This window comes from Lissotriton vulgaris, chromosome 7 (genome assembly GCF_964263255.1).
Source record: "Lissotriton vulgaris chromosome 7, aLisVul1.2, whole genome shotgun sequence".
Taxonomy (NCBI): Eukaryota; Metazoa; Chordata; class Amphibia; order Caudata; family Salamandridae; genus Lissotriton; species Lissotriton vulgaris.
This window is the reverse complement of record NC_141695.1, coordinates 1,287,432,014-1,287,447,037: the sequence shown is the minus strand read 5'-3', so window position 1 is coordinate 1,287,447,037 and position 15,024 is coordinate 1,287,432,014. Positions and strand designations below refer to the sequence as shown.

At 44.1% G+C, this 15,024-nt stretch overlaps 1 protein-coding gene across 4 annotated transcripts in view; it reads left to right on the top strand.

Moving 5' to 3' along the window:
* Window positions 1-15,024, top strand: part of LOC147703427 (uncharacterized) — a 176,392-nt gene that overhangs the window by 121,297 nt on the left and 40,071 nt on the right. Inside the window, exon 10 of one of the 4 annotated variants that reach the window (XM_086931866.1) lies at window positions 1,130-2,028. The exons of the other annotated variants lie outside the window; for them this stretch is intronic. Within the exon in view, the coding sequence (XP_086787992.1) occupies window positions 1,130-1,767 (638 nt within the window). The 3' untranslated portion in view covers window positions 1,768-2,028. Of the gene's footprint in view, window positions 1-1,129; window positions 2,029-15,024 lie in introns of those variants that run through there. 4 annotated transcript variants of the gene reach the window in all.

The following is a 15,024-nucleotide window of genomic DNA, read 5'->3' as shown; positions in this document are numbered from 1 at the left end:
TATGCTGTTAGATATAGGGAATATTGACTGCGTCTTTTATGCCCTTCCTAAGAGTTAATAGAGGCATACGCAATGAAATGCCAGATAGCGAAGGTTAGAGGATCTATGGCGACTTTTTATCATATTTGGGGGGATTTGAGTGATTTCTTAGTGGTAAACTAGAGCTTCTTGCTTATTTTACATATGCTGATTATTTTCAATTCAATTATTTAATTGAATACTGTGATTTGGTTATGATTTGTATAATCAATATGTTTCCCTGGTTTATTTAACTGCTGTAAACTTTTTATTTTTACTGCTTGTACTCTCAATAATAAAATGATTAGTAATAAAAAAAAATACAAATATATACTGATTACTGAAATCGTACCCCACAAAAGGGTCTCTCTTAAAATGAAAATCCTTTTCTATTTGAAAAGGCATTTTTGGCCTGGAATTTTCCTACGCATGACAAACCTTTGTCAAAAAAAAGCTCCAAATCGCAGAGACAAAAACAAAGGAAGAAGCCTGACAATCTTTATCATACTTGAAAAAGTATCAGCAAAAAGGCAGAGTAGAATGTCTGGAGAAGTTGGGTGATCTATGTTAGAAAACATAACCGAGAGCTTGAGCAATTTAATAATACGTTTTGATGCATTTTGGCTACCTCATTTTTTTCCCCACAGATGTGAATCATGGCAAACATGATCCCAGCTAGTAGGTGTGGAATGAATGCAAAGATTCAGTGTGTTTTTCGAGCTCTTAATTGTTGCAGAATTTTTTCCACAAATTGTAGATTAATGATTGGTCCGTAATTTGTAAACTGAAGAGTGGTTAGTTTTGGTTTTAATTTTTTTCAATTTTGAATATTTGTAATGTGTACGACATTTCAAAAGTCAGAATGCACCAGGTGGCCATTCTAGTAGATGCAGTTAGCAATGCAATGTTACTGAGTCCAAAGGTCATAGTTAAAATATACCTTGGTATTTATGCATGTATAGTTTCTTTAGTTCCGATTGTCTTAAAGTTGGTATTATCATATTTATACATCATCTTGATTCAGATTTAAGGTTTTGATCAAAATGTAACCAATGTCTACTCTGCCCTGCATGTAGAAAGCTAAGGATAGACTTTCATTTGAATTCTGCAGGTAATGAAAGCATGGGCAGAGCAAAAGAAGAAGGCGATTCATTATGTTATTCTGAAAAAAGTCCACGTTCAACATTGTTTGGAAAAAAACGCTCTAAAGATACCCAGAACTCTGACATGGAAACAGACTTTAGAATTGAAGGGTGGTCACTGAGAGGAGAGAAAACTACTCGGCATGAAAATAGTTTTACTAGGCCAGACCTTCTGAGTTCATATCATAAATGTGAGAGTAACCTGAGGATTTCACAGTTTTCCAGTTACCTCCCAAAGCAAAATTCACACCAGACTATTTACACATTTACGGAATGTGAAGAAAGAGGCGGTACGATGGATGAACTAGGTGGACATGCTAAAACACATTCACGAGAGAGGCTACATGCATGTACTGAATGTGAGAAAAGTTTCTTTGAGAAGAGCCATCTTATTGCACACCATAAAACACATTCAGGGGAAAGGACATATTCATGTACTTTATGTTCCAAAAGTTTCAGTCGGAAATACAATCTCCATGTTCACATGAGAAAGCATACTGGCGAGAAACCATATAAGTGTACTTATTGTAATAAAGAGTTCATTTGGAGAAGCGGTTTTAATCAGCATCAAAAAATGCATACTGCCATATGGACTGTACCGCTATAAAAACCGCACCAGCAGCAAAAAAAAAATGAGAACATAACTGTTCAAACAGCTGAAACTGTAAAGAAGGATAACGTAAAGAAGGAAATATTATATTGATTAAGAAGTAACGTGAATATTTGAATAAAGAACAAGTGTTAACAGAGACAATAGGTTTGACCTGAGTAAGCTGATGCAATGGTTACTTTTCCATTATTTTTATTGAAAGCATAAACCACAAAAATAAAAAGAATAAAGAAAACATGCGGTCACTTAGGTGTGGTGAAATTGTGCTTGCAAGCAATTTTTTAATTTAAGAACAATTAACCATGCTGCATAGCTTTAATGGGACAGTACATGTGCTTTCTAGAAGAAAATTGTACTTAAAGCTGTTTTTAGCTTTAATACACATCCAGCAAAATAATTATGAAGAAATTGTACACACACACACACACACATATATATATATATATCTATGTATGTATGTGTGTGTGTGTGTGTATATATATATATATATATATATATATATATATATATATATATATATATATATATATATATATATATATATATACACACACACACACACACACACACACACAACCGTGGCACAGAACCACATTTCCTTTTAGGTGATGTGTACATTTGCTTAGGCAAAATGTTGCGATTGCAATAGAGCCAGTAGCTTAAGTGGGCTGACTCAGCCCCATCGTGTATGAAGCAGTGTACTGAAGCAAGCTTGAATGACAGTTGACCATATAAATGCCGAAGAGGGCTGATCAAGTTCTTCTATCTTTGTATATTTAATTTTGTTATTTATGAATTGTTTTATCAACATGGGGCTGGTAAGACAGTGCCGCTACACCATATGTAAAAATGAATATATAGATAAATTAGTCAAGGGAGCCAAGTATGATAGACTGCAGACCAGATAGCTTAGTGCAGGGGTGCAGGGCTTTGGGTCATTAGCTCAATGTCCATTTCCAGTTTTCAGGATATACATATGGCCTGAATTCACATAAAGTTAATATAAATGGGAATAATTTATGCAGTCAGTAGTATTAGAGAAACAGAGTCACACAAACCAATTATTTATACCTTTTTTTTAGTACATGAATTACATTTCAATGATTTCAGTTGGAAATGTGCAAGGGGAGTTGTTCACTAAAAACATATTTCTAAAATGTGTTAAGATTCTAGTCTTTATAATGATGTTAGTCAAAATCAAGCCAAGATGCTAGGTGCCTGGTGACCTGAAATGTTCTCTGTTGTATGTAATAAAGCCCCATGCAGAAATGCACCCAATAACTTTTTGTGACAGACATCTTGTGATTTACATGTATCTCACATAATGCTAGCATGCAATGAGAAAGAAGTTGAAATGTGCTACTGTGACCACAATAACCTTTACCTTTATCCTTAAATCTATCTCCAACCCAGGGGTGACAACTTAAATCTAGGAGAGCCGTATCAATGGCAGATTTCCAAGACAACCACTGTAAATTACTTCACTATTGATGTATTGTATTCCAAATGATTTTACAGAAATAACCTGAAAGTCTGGCAGGCAGGAATCCCCCCCTATAAATATTTTGAACATTATTTCTCTAAAACTAGCCTCATTCCTAAACTGAACTGAACCTAAATTCACTCCTAAACCTTACCCTTCTGTTGCGCTTACCCATCTCTAATCTCACCCATTGGCCTAATGCTATCCATGATTCTAATTCTAAAGGTTAGGGTCTGGGTCTGGGTGAGGATGAAGCCAACTTCTAGTACCATTGTAAAGAAAATGACCAATAAACTACATTTGTGACTGTTTATGTGTGTACCATGATATTTGTCATGTAAGATAAAAACATATGCTGCATTTTGAATTTTATTCCCAAGGTAGTATTTTGAAAATATTTTCAGCAAAAGCTTTCTAAAGAAATAATGGGCCTGGTTTATTTTCTGGTGGACAAAGTATTCTCCCTTGGCTTTGTGAGGACTTTACATCCGCCAGGCTGAGACAACTCCACCCTCCAGATGTATAAATGACCACCTAAGTGGCGGTCAATAATAAAGGCATTGTCAGTAACCCCCATCACGGAAGGGCGCAGCCCTTTAACAAACAGTATTCTTTTCAAAAAGAAAATCCCAAAGCGGGATTTTCTTTTTGAAAATGAAAATAGTAAAGTTACTCTCGCCATGGGAGGCTTCGAACAAGGCGAGGGAGCGTTATATTTTTACTCTTCCTTACCGCTGGGTTATACCTGGCGGTAATTAACAGTAACAAATGACTAAATGTCCATCCATCTAAATGGGGCGAGCGGACATGTAGACATTTCTCTGACGAGGCTGACTCCCCCGAGCCATCGGAGGGGATTAGACATGGCAGAGACAGAGTAGTTTCTGCTGTGATAAACCCTAAGGTCCGCTCACATGTAATTGCGGCAGGCGGACCACTATATTGGCGGACAGGTAACGCCTTCGGTGTTGTGGCAGAGTACCCTCTCAACCGATATGTAAATCAGGCCCAGTGCCTTTTATTTATTTATCAAATTTTGTATAGCACAAACTACACCCAAAGGCATCAGAGCACTTTACAGATATTTGAAGCTACCTCATCCACACCCCTCATCCACACCAATGCCCTCACCCATAACACCAACCTCCTCCCTACCTCATCCACACCCCTACCGCCCAAAACCCCTTGCCCCCCTAACTCCATCCCTCACACCAACACAACGCAGACCTGCTCAAACACCATCCCTCTCTCCCACTTGCACACGAATTCCCTGGTCAGCCATTCACCCTTGACGGTCACCCCCACCCCCATCACCTGCCCTTCGATGGAATACATCACGGCCACCCTCACTCAGATCAAAGAAGAGATACACGCCATCAAAGAACTACTCTCCAAACACCCCATACACCCCCCACCCACCTCCACCTCCCCTCCCAACTTGTCCCCTACTCCGCCGGCTGACTCCCACCCTAATCACGCCCCTCACCAGGCGTCAATCCCGGCTCATAGGCACAGCAACTGCCCTCGTCCCCGCATCGCCCCCGCAACCCCTCACACATCAACACATCCCCGCCCAACGTGTCCCCCACCCCTCCGACTAACTCTCACGCTCAGCTAACCCACCCCAATCCGACCTCAATCCCAGTTCTTAATCGCAACAACCGCCCTCGCCGCACCCACAATTCTTCCTCTGACCTCGACACACTCGCCCTTCTCCGCTCCTATGACCCAACACCCGAACCTCACTCAACCACACCACACCGCAACATTCCCACAATACACCCTAATCCCCTTAGACCACCTACACTAAACAGCAGATCCTCTATCCCCGATAACCTTAGAAAAATCCCTCTCTCCATAGAATCATCTAACACCCTCTACACACCCAGCCTCAAATGCACTCTTCTCAACTGCAGATCGGCCACGAAACATTCCGCCGCCATTGCTGAACTACTCTTATCACAGGACCTTGATCTTATCGTCCTGACTGAAACGTGGCTAACTGAATCCTCGACACCCATAATGGACATTCTGGTCCCTCCCAACTATCACATTATCAGGCTCGACAGAAAAGGCCAAATAGGTGGTGGAATCGCATGCATCTACAGGGACAACCTCTCTGTTCAGAAAGTCAACTCCACATCCCTACCATCCCCTACATCCTGGGAATACATCTGCCTCGACATCACTAGTGAGGGCAAACCAATATGCTCTCTTCACAGCATCTACCACCCACCCAGGGACAATCTCACCTTTTCCCAAGAAATCATGGATATGATCTCAACCAATTCCGGACGGCAGCTCACCCAAATATACCTTGGTGACTTCAATCTCCACTGGAATGACCGCAACGACGCGGTGGTAAATGGTCTTAAAAATTTCCTCGCTGCCCTTAACCTCACCCAAATATGCAACAGCCCAACCCACAAGAAAGGCTCTACCCTCGACCTGATCATCTCCAAAGAGGAATCTATCCAACTCGAATCCATCCAACCCTGTGACTGGTCAGATCATTATATTATCACATTCTTTATCAATGAAAAAGTCAAAGTCATCCCGGCTCAACTCTCCAAGCCCAAAGTCTGGAAAAGAGACTTGAAAAAACTCAAACCAGGCTCTTTGCCCCCTAACAGTTGCAATCTCTTACTCCCACCTACAGGCGCCACGGACGTCCAAACTCTGACTGACCACTATATCAACGCTATGACCTCTATAATTAATGAGGTCGCACCTATGCAGCTAAAAAGAGTCTCTACTAAAATCTCCAAACCATGGTACGACGGGAGTCTCAACGAAGATAGACGAGACATGCGAATGGCAGAACGGACCTGGAGATCAGCCCCCTCTGCAATGCACCTAAAAGAGAAAAAGAGAAACGCCTACTTCAGGAAAATAAAACGCTCAAAATCGGACTTCTTCAGCCTCCAACTCGACCAAGCAAAAAACCGCCCGAGAAAACTGTTCGAGCTAATCAAGTCACAATCAAAAGAGCAACCGCAACCACTAAACACTGGGCGTGAGGCACCCTCCTGTGAAGACTTCGCTGCTTTCTTTATCCAAAAAACCGACAAAATAAAAAGCGATCTCCTCATTGACGCAAGCCTCTACTCCAAACCCCAATGCCTAGCACCCACTGAACCAAAAAACAATGCTACATGGTCAACCTTCAGCATATACTCGGAAGAAGAAATTGGCAAACTGCTCAGCACCCTGAAACCATCCAATCACCTCACGGACCCCCTCCCTGCCTCCGCAGTAAAAGACTTTACCCCTTTTCTTCTCCCTCTCTGGACTAAAATTATCAACAGCTCTCTCCAACAAGGCAGCATACCTGACTCCCTCAAAGTTGGCCAGGTCACACCTCTACTAAAGAAACCTACAGCCGACCCCTCGGATCTCAACAATTACCGTCCCATCACCAATATCCCCACTCTCGCCAAACTGCTGGAAAAATGCGCACAACTACAATTGTCTAAACACATTGAGCAATTCGATCTCCTCAACCCTCACCAGTCAGGCTTCCGAGCAGGACACAGCACAGAAACTGCTATGACTCACATAATAGACGACGCACTTCAAATGCTAGACCAAAACGACACCTGCCTCCTCATCCTTCTTGATCTCTCCTCAGCATTCGACACCGTCAAACATGAGAATCTACTAGAACTACTAAACACAAGAATGGGCCTATCTGGAACTGTCCTCAAGTGGTTCACTTCCTTTCTTCACAACAGGTCGCAAAAATTCAAGAGCAACAACCTGATGTCCTCGCCAATACCTGTAACGCTAGGCGTCCCCCAAGGATCTTCTCTATCCCCAACTTTGTTCAACCTAGTCATGGAGCCTCTCACCACCTTGCTACAAGCATCCAATGTACGCTTTCACATGTACGCCGATGACACCCAACTTTACCTCAAGTTACAATCACCCAATGACATCCTGCTCCTGAACTCAACGATCAGTTGCACCCAATCCTGGCTTGCCGATAACCACCTCAAACTCAATGCCCTGAAAACAGAGTTCCTTCTGATCTCACCTCCAGCTAAGATATCAACCACTCAACATTGGCTTAAACTCCTAACCGCACTCAATGTCCAACCCACCATCGTGGACTCAGCAAAATCTTTAGGCATAACACTCGACACTAATCTCAACATGCAGCAACATATCAGCAAGGCAACAAAGGGAGCGAACTTCCAGATCAATACTCTGAGGAAACTCAAACCCTACCTCCCGGCCAAAGACTTCCAAACTGCAGTACAAGCACTAGTCATCCCACAAATTGAATACGGCAGCACCGCCCTCTGCGGACTCCCCCTAACTACAACCGCACCACTAAAAGCTTCTCTAAATGCTGCAGCGAGACTCATCACTGGGTCAAAAAAGTACTCCCACATTACCCCTGACCTGAAATCCCTGAATTGGCTGCCTTTTGAAGGCAGAATACAGCTGAAAATCGCCTGCATGACACACAAGGCGGTACACCTAAACTCACCCGGCTACCTCGCTCAGAAGTTGACAATCTCTGGGGGAATTAGAAACACGAGAGGCACAAACAATCTCCTGCTAAAACCTCGAAGATTCCGGAAGGAAAAAACATACAAGCGCTCCTTCTCAGGAATGGCGCCTAGGATCTGGAACTCACTCCCTCCCGAAACCAGGCTGATCTCCTCCACTACACTCTTTAAAAAAGAAGTAAAAGCTATCCTCATGGCTAAATACACTTGAGCTACTATTTCGAATCCTATTAACACCTTGCACCGTTCTGTATTACATGTTTGACTCTTGACTTATTTGTATGAGTTGTTTTATCATCCACATGAGTGGTTGTGTCACTTAGTAGTACTATTATACTGTGATTTATTGAGTTACTCGTCTGAATATGCTCCCCCTTGCACCCTTCTATGTAAAGCTTGATTTGCCTGTTTGACTTTGCTCCCTCATGTACCCGTCTATGTAAAGCGCTCTGATATCTGTGAAGATCTTGTTTGCGCTATATAAAACTCTTTAAATAAATAAATAAATAAATACATTGTCACAGTATATACAAAAAGTATAGTTCTGAGGTAGTTAAGGTGTAGTGTTGAGATGGTGGGAAGAGTAGCAGTACAGTTTTCCCTGAGGTAGTACGTTGTGATGTTCAGATTTATTTGGAGAGTGGGGATAGGAGCATCAGGCCAGTCAGTTAGCTTGGAGGGGAGAGGGTTAGGTACTTATTATGAAGTAAATATTACGATTCTTCTTAAAGTGTTGGGATGATTGAATGTCACGTAGATCTTGAGGCAGTTCTAGATTCTGAGAGTGTTCCCACAGAAGGAGCAGGTGTGAGATTGTACTTTCTTCAGTTAAGGCAGAATCTGCAGTAGACTGCTTGAGCTATGAAGAGGTCTCTTTCGATCGGCTTTGGTTAGTTTGTTTGCAAAGTAGAGCGTTTTTTCCGTGTGGAGAACTTTGTGTGTTATGCAGTTTTGAGTATACATCTTGCCTATTGTGCATATTGCCTTTAATGTTAGCCGGTTGAGTTTCTTGAGAGTGGAAGTGATGTGGCCTAAGCGACTATTGCCCCAGACAGTAGTGTTGCTGATGCTTTGAGTGTACCTTTCATATGGGCTTAGTGTGTTTTTTTGGATGCCCATGATCCTTGCGTTACCATAGTCCAGCCTGAAGAGTACTTAGGACTGCACCACCGTCTTTGATGGAAATGAAGGGTCTGACTTGTTTAAGGTGTTTCAGCATGTAAATGGCGCTTTTAGCTGAGGCATCAATATGCTCTTTCATGTTCATGTTTGTGTCAAATGTAATCCCCAGAGATTTGACTGAGTCGGAGATGGATAGTTTGCATTTGAATGCAGTGAGCTTATCGAGCCAGATATATACGGAAAAGGAATTTCCTTTTGGTTGGATGAGGAAAAGTTCAGGTTTGTTGGAGTTGAGCTTAAGATGGTTGCTGGTTAGCCAGGGTTGAACCATGGACAAATTGCAGTTTAGGTGCTAGATGTCTTTAACTGAGGAGATTTTAATGTAGAGCTGGGTGTCATCTGCATAGAGATGATAAGGCAATTGTGGCTTGTTTCAAGACAATAGCGAGGGGTTCCATATAGAGGTTGAATAGTGCAGGAGACAGCATACTCACTGGCAAAAACCTAACATGCAGAATGTGAAAAGCATTTTGATTTTGTTAGAATTCTGTTGGGGCACTGCAACCCAGAATGGAAAGTATTTGACTGAGCAGTAGAAACCAAAAACACCTTTATGGCCTAATCTGGAAGCTCTGTTCTCTGCTCTGTCCTCTCCTCAACCCACTCCCTTTTTAGGTCTCACATAGGCTGTGCATGAGTGCTGTCTCTTTGAGACATGTGGTATCTACAATATGGGCTTCGAGCACTGTCCATCTTTTTCGTTGGATCCTCCTACTGTCCTACGTAAATGCTCGCTTTTGTTTGGTGAATATACTTAGTCGTCCCTCCTTTTGGACCTTTGTAACCTCTCTTTGGACTTTTGTAACCTCCCATGAGGACTGCCCCTGTTACATGAGCTCTTACTCTTTCTGTTATTTATCATACTCTGTGAGCACTCTTTTTTTTGGGGGGTTCGCCTACCTCTGCTTGTGTTTTTGGGATTGTTGTGAGAAGTGTTCGTGTTTTGTTTACTTTGTGCGCTGGCTTGTTGAAAGGTTAGCCGTCGCTTCCTTTGCCGTGCCTGTTTTGTTTACGACTACAACACTTGAGGAGAGAACGGGTCTTTATTTAATAGTTCTTGTTTTTGTAGGCACTCAGAGAGCCAATGCCAAGATTCAACCATGGTTCCCCAGTTCCAAAGTCAGCAGGTCTGGTTGTTATGCCACACCCTTCCTCCAAATATTGCTGGGCATAGACGTATGTGTGTGTGTCTAGCAGTGGAAAATTTCGCCATTTATGTTTTTTTATTACTTGTTTTCCTCTAGTTGCCCTGGGAGTTACATCCTAGTTTAGCCAACACACATTTTGGGGAAATCAATTGGTGTCTCTAGTTGGGAGACTGTAACACCCCAGAGGTGGGTGGTTTCATGCCATTGAAAGACAGCTTGCAAAATAAAGCAACATCTGGAGAATTCCACTACACATCAGTACATAATTCCAAAGCTAACACATGCACATTCCAAAATTTTATATTCTTTAAAACAAACTGAAAAGTTGTATGACAGACAAAGCTATCCGCAGTGTTTTTGTTGTTAATTGTACTATACTGGAATTATATAGCTCTTAGTACCCTGACAAGGCGTCTACGCACTTTATTATGTCTTTCTTGCTCCCTAGGAACAGTGAATCCAAGCATTGCCTCATCACCATCAATTCCTCCGTTAAGATTGTTGTGAAATTGCCCCTTGCACTCTTTATTTCATATCAGCATTTTGTTTGGGAGCCACTAATGCAAGGAGGCAGGTAGGACTGTGTTAACATATTTTTAGAAAGCCTTTTTCTCTCAGTTTCTGCTGCCACAGAATGTAAGCAGCATGTTGTAAACCATAGGAAGAGTATGTCTGCTCGCACAGTGCTATGGACGCCGGAGCAGCTTGTATTTTCCCCCCTGCAGCAACGTTTCCAACTCCTTTAACTGCAGATAGTTGGACGGCAGCTGCTCCCCATTGTTAGCCTCGCATTGTCTCACATTTCCATCTCCATGCTGTAATCTTTTTGTCTCTCTGGCAGACTTCCTCTCTGCTCCCAAGACCTGATTTATGGCAGTGCCACCTGGCCAATAGCCATCTGCTGGCATTTCCCCACCTCTGGTCCATTTCCGCTTTTCGCCAAGTGAAGCCATGGCTCACTCTGAGAATGAGTATCACAGGCCCATTGAGCAATGCTTCTTTACCCAAATTTTGTAGGGAGACGGAACCTAAGGGCCTAATTATTCGCAGGGTATTTATCCACCCAAGCATTTTTGTTGCATTCTGATATTCGTTTTATCACCAGTCCCATTATTAATGGAGGAAACTACATGCACAGGAAGAGCATTACTGTATGTGCCACTCACTCAGGCAAAGGAAAGCTTGTGAACGTTTGGGCCATATCGTCTCGGTGTGCTGAAAAATAATATGTTTATTGTTCTAAGTATAAGGTAACTTGATATCTCCTGGGTTCCTGACGAAACAGATATTTTGACTTGTTTTTTTTTGTAGGCACGGTGTGAGCAGACGCCGAGACTCGAACCAGGTTCCCCAGTTCCAAAGTCAACAGCTCTTGGTGTTACGCTACACTCTCTCCAAATATTGATGGGTCTAGGCGTCTGTGTGTTTGTCTGGGAGTGACAGAAATTCCTGTTTTTTTTTATCCCTTTTTAGGTCTCGACTATTTATCACTTAAGTGATAAATGGACGAGAGTATTGAGGGCCAAATAAGCTTTGAAACCAACGGCGGATTTGCTACAGTGCATGTGCTCCGTGCGCGTTCACAAACCAGCTACGTCACAAACCACCATCTGTCTCTCAGTGCCTCACACACTTCAAAGGCTCCACTCCCCGCCCCCCGCCTGCACTTCGCACTCTCCGACTTCCCCTTCCCACCTCCCACGACCGCTCTTCCCATTCACGCACTCGCACATCAAAGGCTGCTGCTCCCCCGGGCGCCAATGCTTGTTTTTATTTACTATGATGTCAGCTTCACTTGCAGACACGCACACGTTTTATTTTTATTGCTGCACGGCGCTAATGCTTGTTTACTTCAGAAACACACTGGTTACTTTGTTTGTGCTCCTCTGACGGCATAATCTTCTTTGCCCGTCACTTAATCTCTCCGTATCCCACACCACCTCCCCCTCACACAACAGTGCTTGCCCCCCCCCAGCACCCCTCCAACGTCACTCTTGTGTGTCTTGTGTCAGTGCTTCTACAGCTTATCTCAGTTCGGCAGAGTCGGCAGCTCAGGATGTTTTGCATTTGCATGTGAACGAGCAGCTGACGGCATTTCAGAACCCCACACCCCTCTCCCGCCGAGGAAGGCTTTCCCTTGGTCACTTAGTTTTTTATTTTATTTATTCAAGCACAACACCTCTTTTGTGCACGGGGTTTCTTTCGGCATCACATTTCCTTCCCAACGCCTGTGTGAACATGCCTAAGTCCATCTCAGTTCGGCAGAGTCGGCAGCTCGAGATGTTTTGCGTTTGCATATGAACTAGCAGCTGACGGCATTTCAATACCCCACACCCCTCGTCCACCCAGGAAGACTTTCCTGTGGTCATGTATTTTTTTTTACCAGCAGCGTTGCACCCGTTTCACGAATGCCATGCTGGTTCTGAAAGTTGTGTATACCCCATTTTACAGACTTTCTCGTATATGTGTGTTTTATACATGCATACATATACACGAGCTCACATGTACCTGATCGGTGAATTTCGGAGACAAGACAGCCCTTTGCCTCTAAAGTTGACCCGAGTGTAGCAACCTAAAAGATATATGCAGTTTGATTAATTGCAACATTTGCAGTGCCGTCAATTCCATGGCAAAATAACGTTTCGTATTCAGTTAATGCCATCTTCGCTCACATAGCCGCCAGACCCTGCCCCTTAAGCTGACATACTGCTCCCTCTTCTGTGTCCCTTCTGCACATTCACTGCCCCTGCCTCCCACCTTATGCACGCTCCCTCTGCACCCTGCCCCCTCTACTCATACACTGCTACCTTTGCACCCTGTTCACTTCGCTCACCCTCTTCTGTTCACACACACCCCTCTCGGCTTCGTGCCCATTCTTCTTGCTTACACTCTGCCCTCTCTCCGTCTGGCCCCTTCTGCCTAAACACAGAGGTCTCTGCCACTTCTGCTTGTACCGCGTCCTTTGTGCTCCCTGCCTGTCACACAGTTTGCCCCTTCTGTGTTCTATCTTCTCAACTCAAACATTGCCATCTCTGCTCCCTGTCCCTCTTCCTCATGCCGCACTCTGTTCCTTCTCTGCATGCTGTCCCCTCTGCACCCTGTCCCTTCTGCATGCGCTCAGCCTCTTCTGCTCCCTGTCCGTTTTGTTCAGACTGCTTTGTGTGCGTGTCCCTTGTGCTCACACGCTCCTTCTAGCAGCTTGCTCCCATAGCTCCTTAAAGCCTCAGATTCCACGCTGCACTCCCTGTTCCTGCTGCTCACACACTGTGTGCACGCTAACCCTTCTACTCATGCACTAGCCTATGCACATATACTGCCCACTATGCTTAAAAAATCTTACAATCTCTGCTCACCCACTACCCTATTTAGGTTCCGACCGTTCCACTCGCACACTGCCCCTTGTTTTATTTTTAACTATTAAACTCCCCCCTTCATTCACACTCCCCGTTCTAACTTCCAGTTCTCATTATTTCAGTGCTGCCCAGGGCAGCTCCTCAGCACCACCCCAGCATCACTCAGCGCCACCCTAGAATCACTCAGCGCCACCACAGCACCACTCCGCACCACCACAGCACCACTCAGCGCTACCCCAGCATCACTCAGCGCCACCACAGCACCACTCAGCGCCACCCCAGCACCACTCAGCGCCACCCCAGCACCACTCAGCGCCACCCCAGCACCACTCAGCGCCACCCCAGCACCACTCAGCGCTACCCCAGCACCACTCAGCGCTACCCCAGCATCACTCAGCGCCACCCCAGCATCACTCAGCGCCACCCCAGCATCACTCAGTGCCACCACAGCATCACTCAGCACCACAACAGCATCACTCAGCACCACCACAGCATCACTCAGCACCACCACAGCATCACTCAGCACCACCACAGCATCACTCAGCGCCACCCCAACACCACTCAGCACCACCTCAGCGCCACCCCAGCATCACTCAGCACCACCACAGCACCTCTCAGCATCACAACATCATCATTCAGCGCTACCCCAGCATCACTCTGCACCACCACATTATCACTCAGCACCACCACAGCACCACTCAGCACCACCACATTATCACTCAGCACCACCACAGTACCACTCAGCACCACTCTGCACCACCACAGCACCACTCAGCACCACCGCAGCACCACCACAGCATCACTCAGTACCACCACAGCACCACTCAGCACCACAACAGCATCACTCAGCACCACAACAACATCACTCCGCGCAACCCCAGGTTATAGGTGTCACATTTGCGAAAGTTATAACTATTGGCATTGTAAATGACAAAGCTATTAATTTAGCTATTTTCAAAACCAACACATAAATAAAAAAATTGTCATTTATAAGACCAATAGCTCAAACTTTCCTAATGCGAGACCTATTGCATTGCAAAGGCTTGTTTACTTTAGTCACCCTGAAAGCCTACGTCTGGAAAATACCACTACATATCAGTATTTCATTTCAAAGCTATCGCATGCACATTCCAACGTTTTGAATTAGTTCAAACAAACTGAAAAGTTGTATGACCGGCAAAGCTCTCCACAGTGTTTTAGTTGGTAATTGTATTATATTGGAATTATGTATATCGCTTTCAACCCCCTGATGAGGATTCTACGCACTTTATTATTTCTTTCTTGCTCCCTAGGAACAGTTAACCCAACAATTGCCTCATCGCAATCTATGCCTCTGTTTGGATGGTTGTGAAATTGCCCCTCACTCTCATTATTTCATATCAACAGTTTATGTGGGAGCCACTAATGAGAGCAGACACCCAGGATAGTGTGCTGCATGGCTAAACACTTATAAGGCCCCAAAGGCTAGACCTATTGCTTATGCCAATGCCTGTTGTTCTTTCAGTTTTTTCTCTAACTTCCAACCTGACACCTCTAAGCCTTCTAAATGTCTACCCTTCTCTCCATCCTCC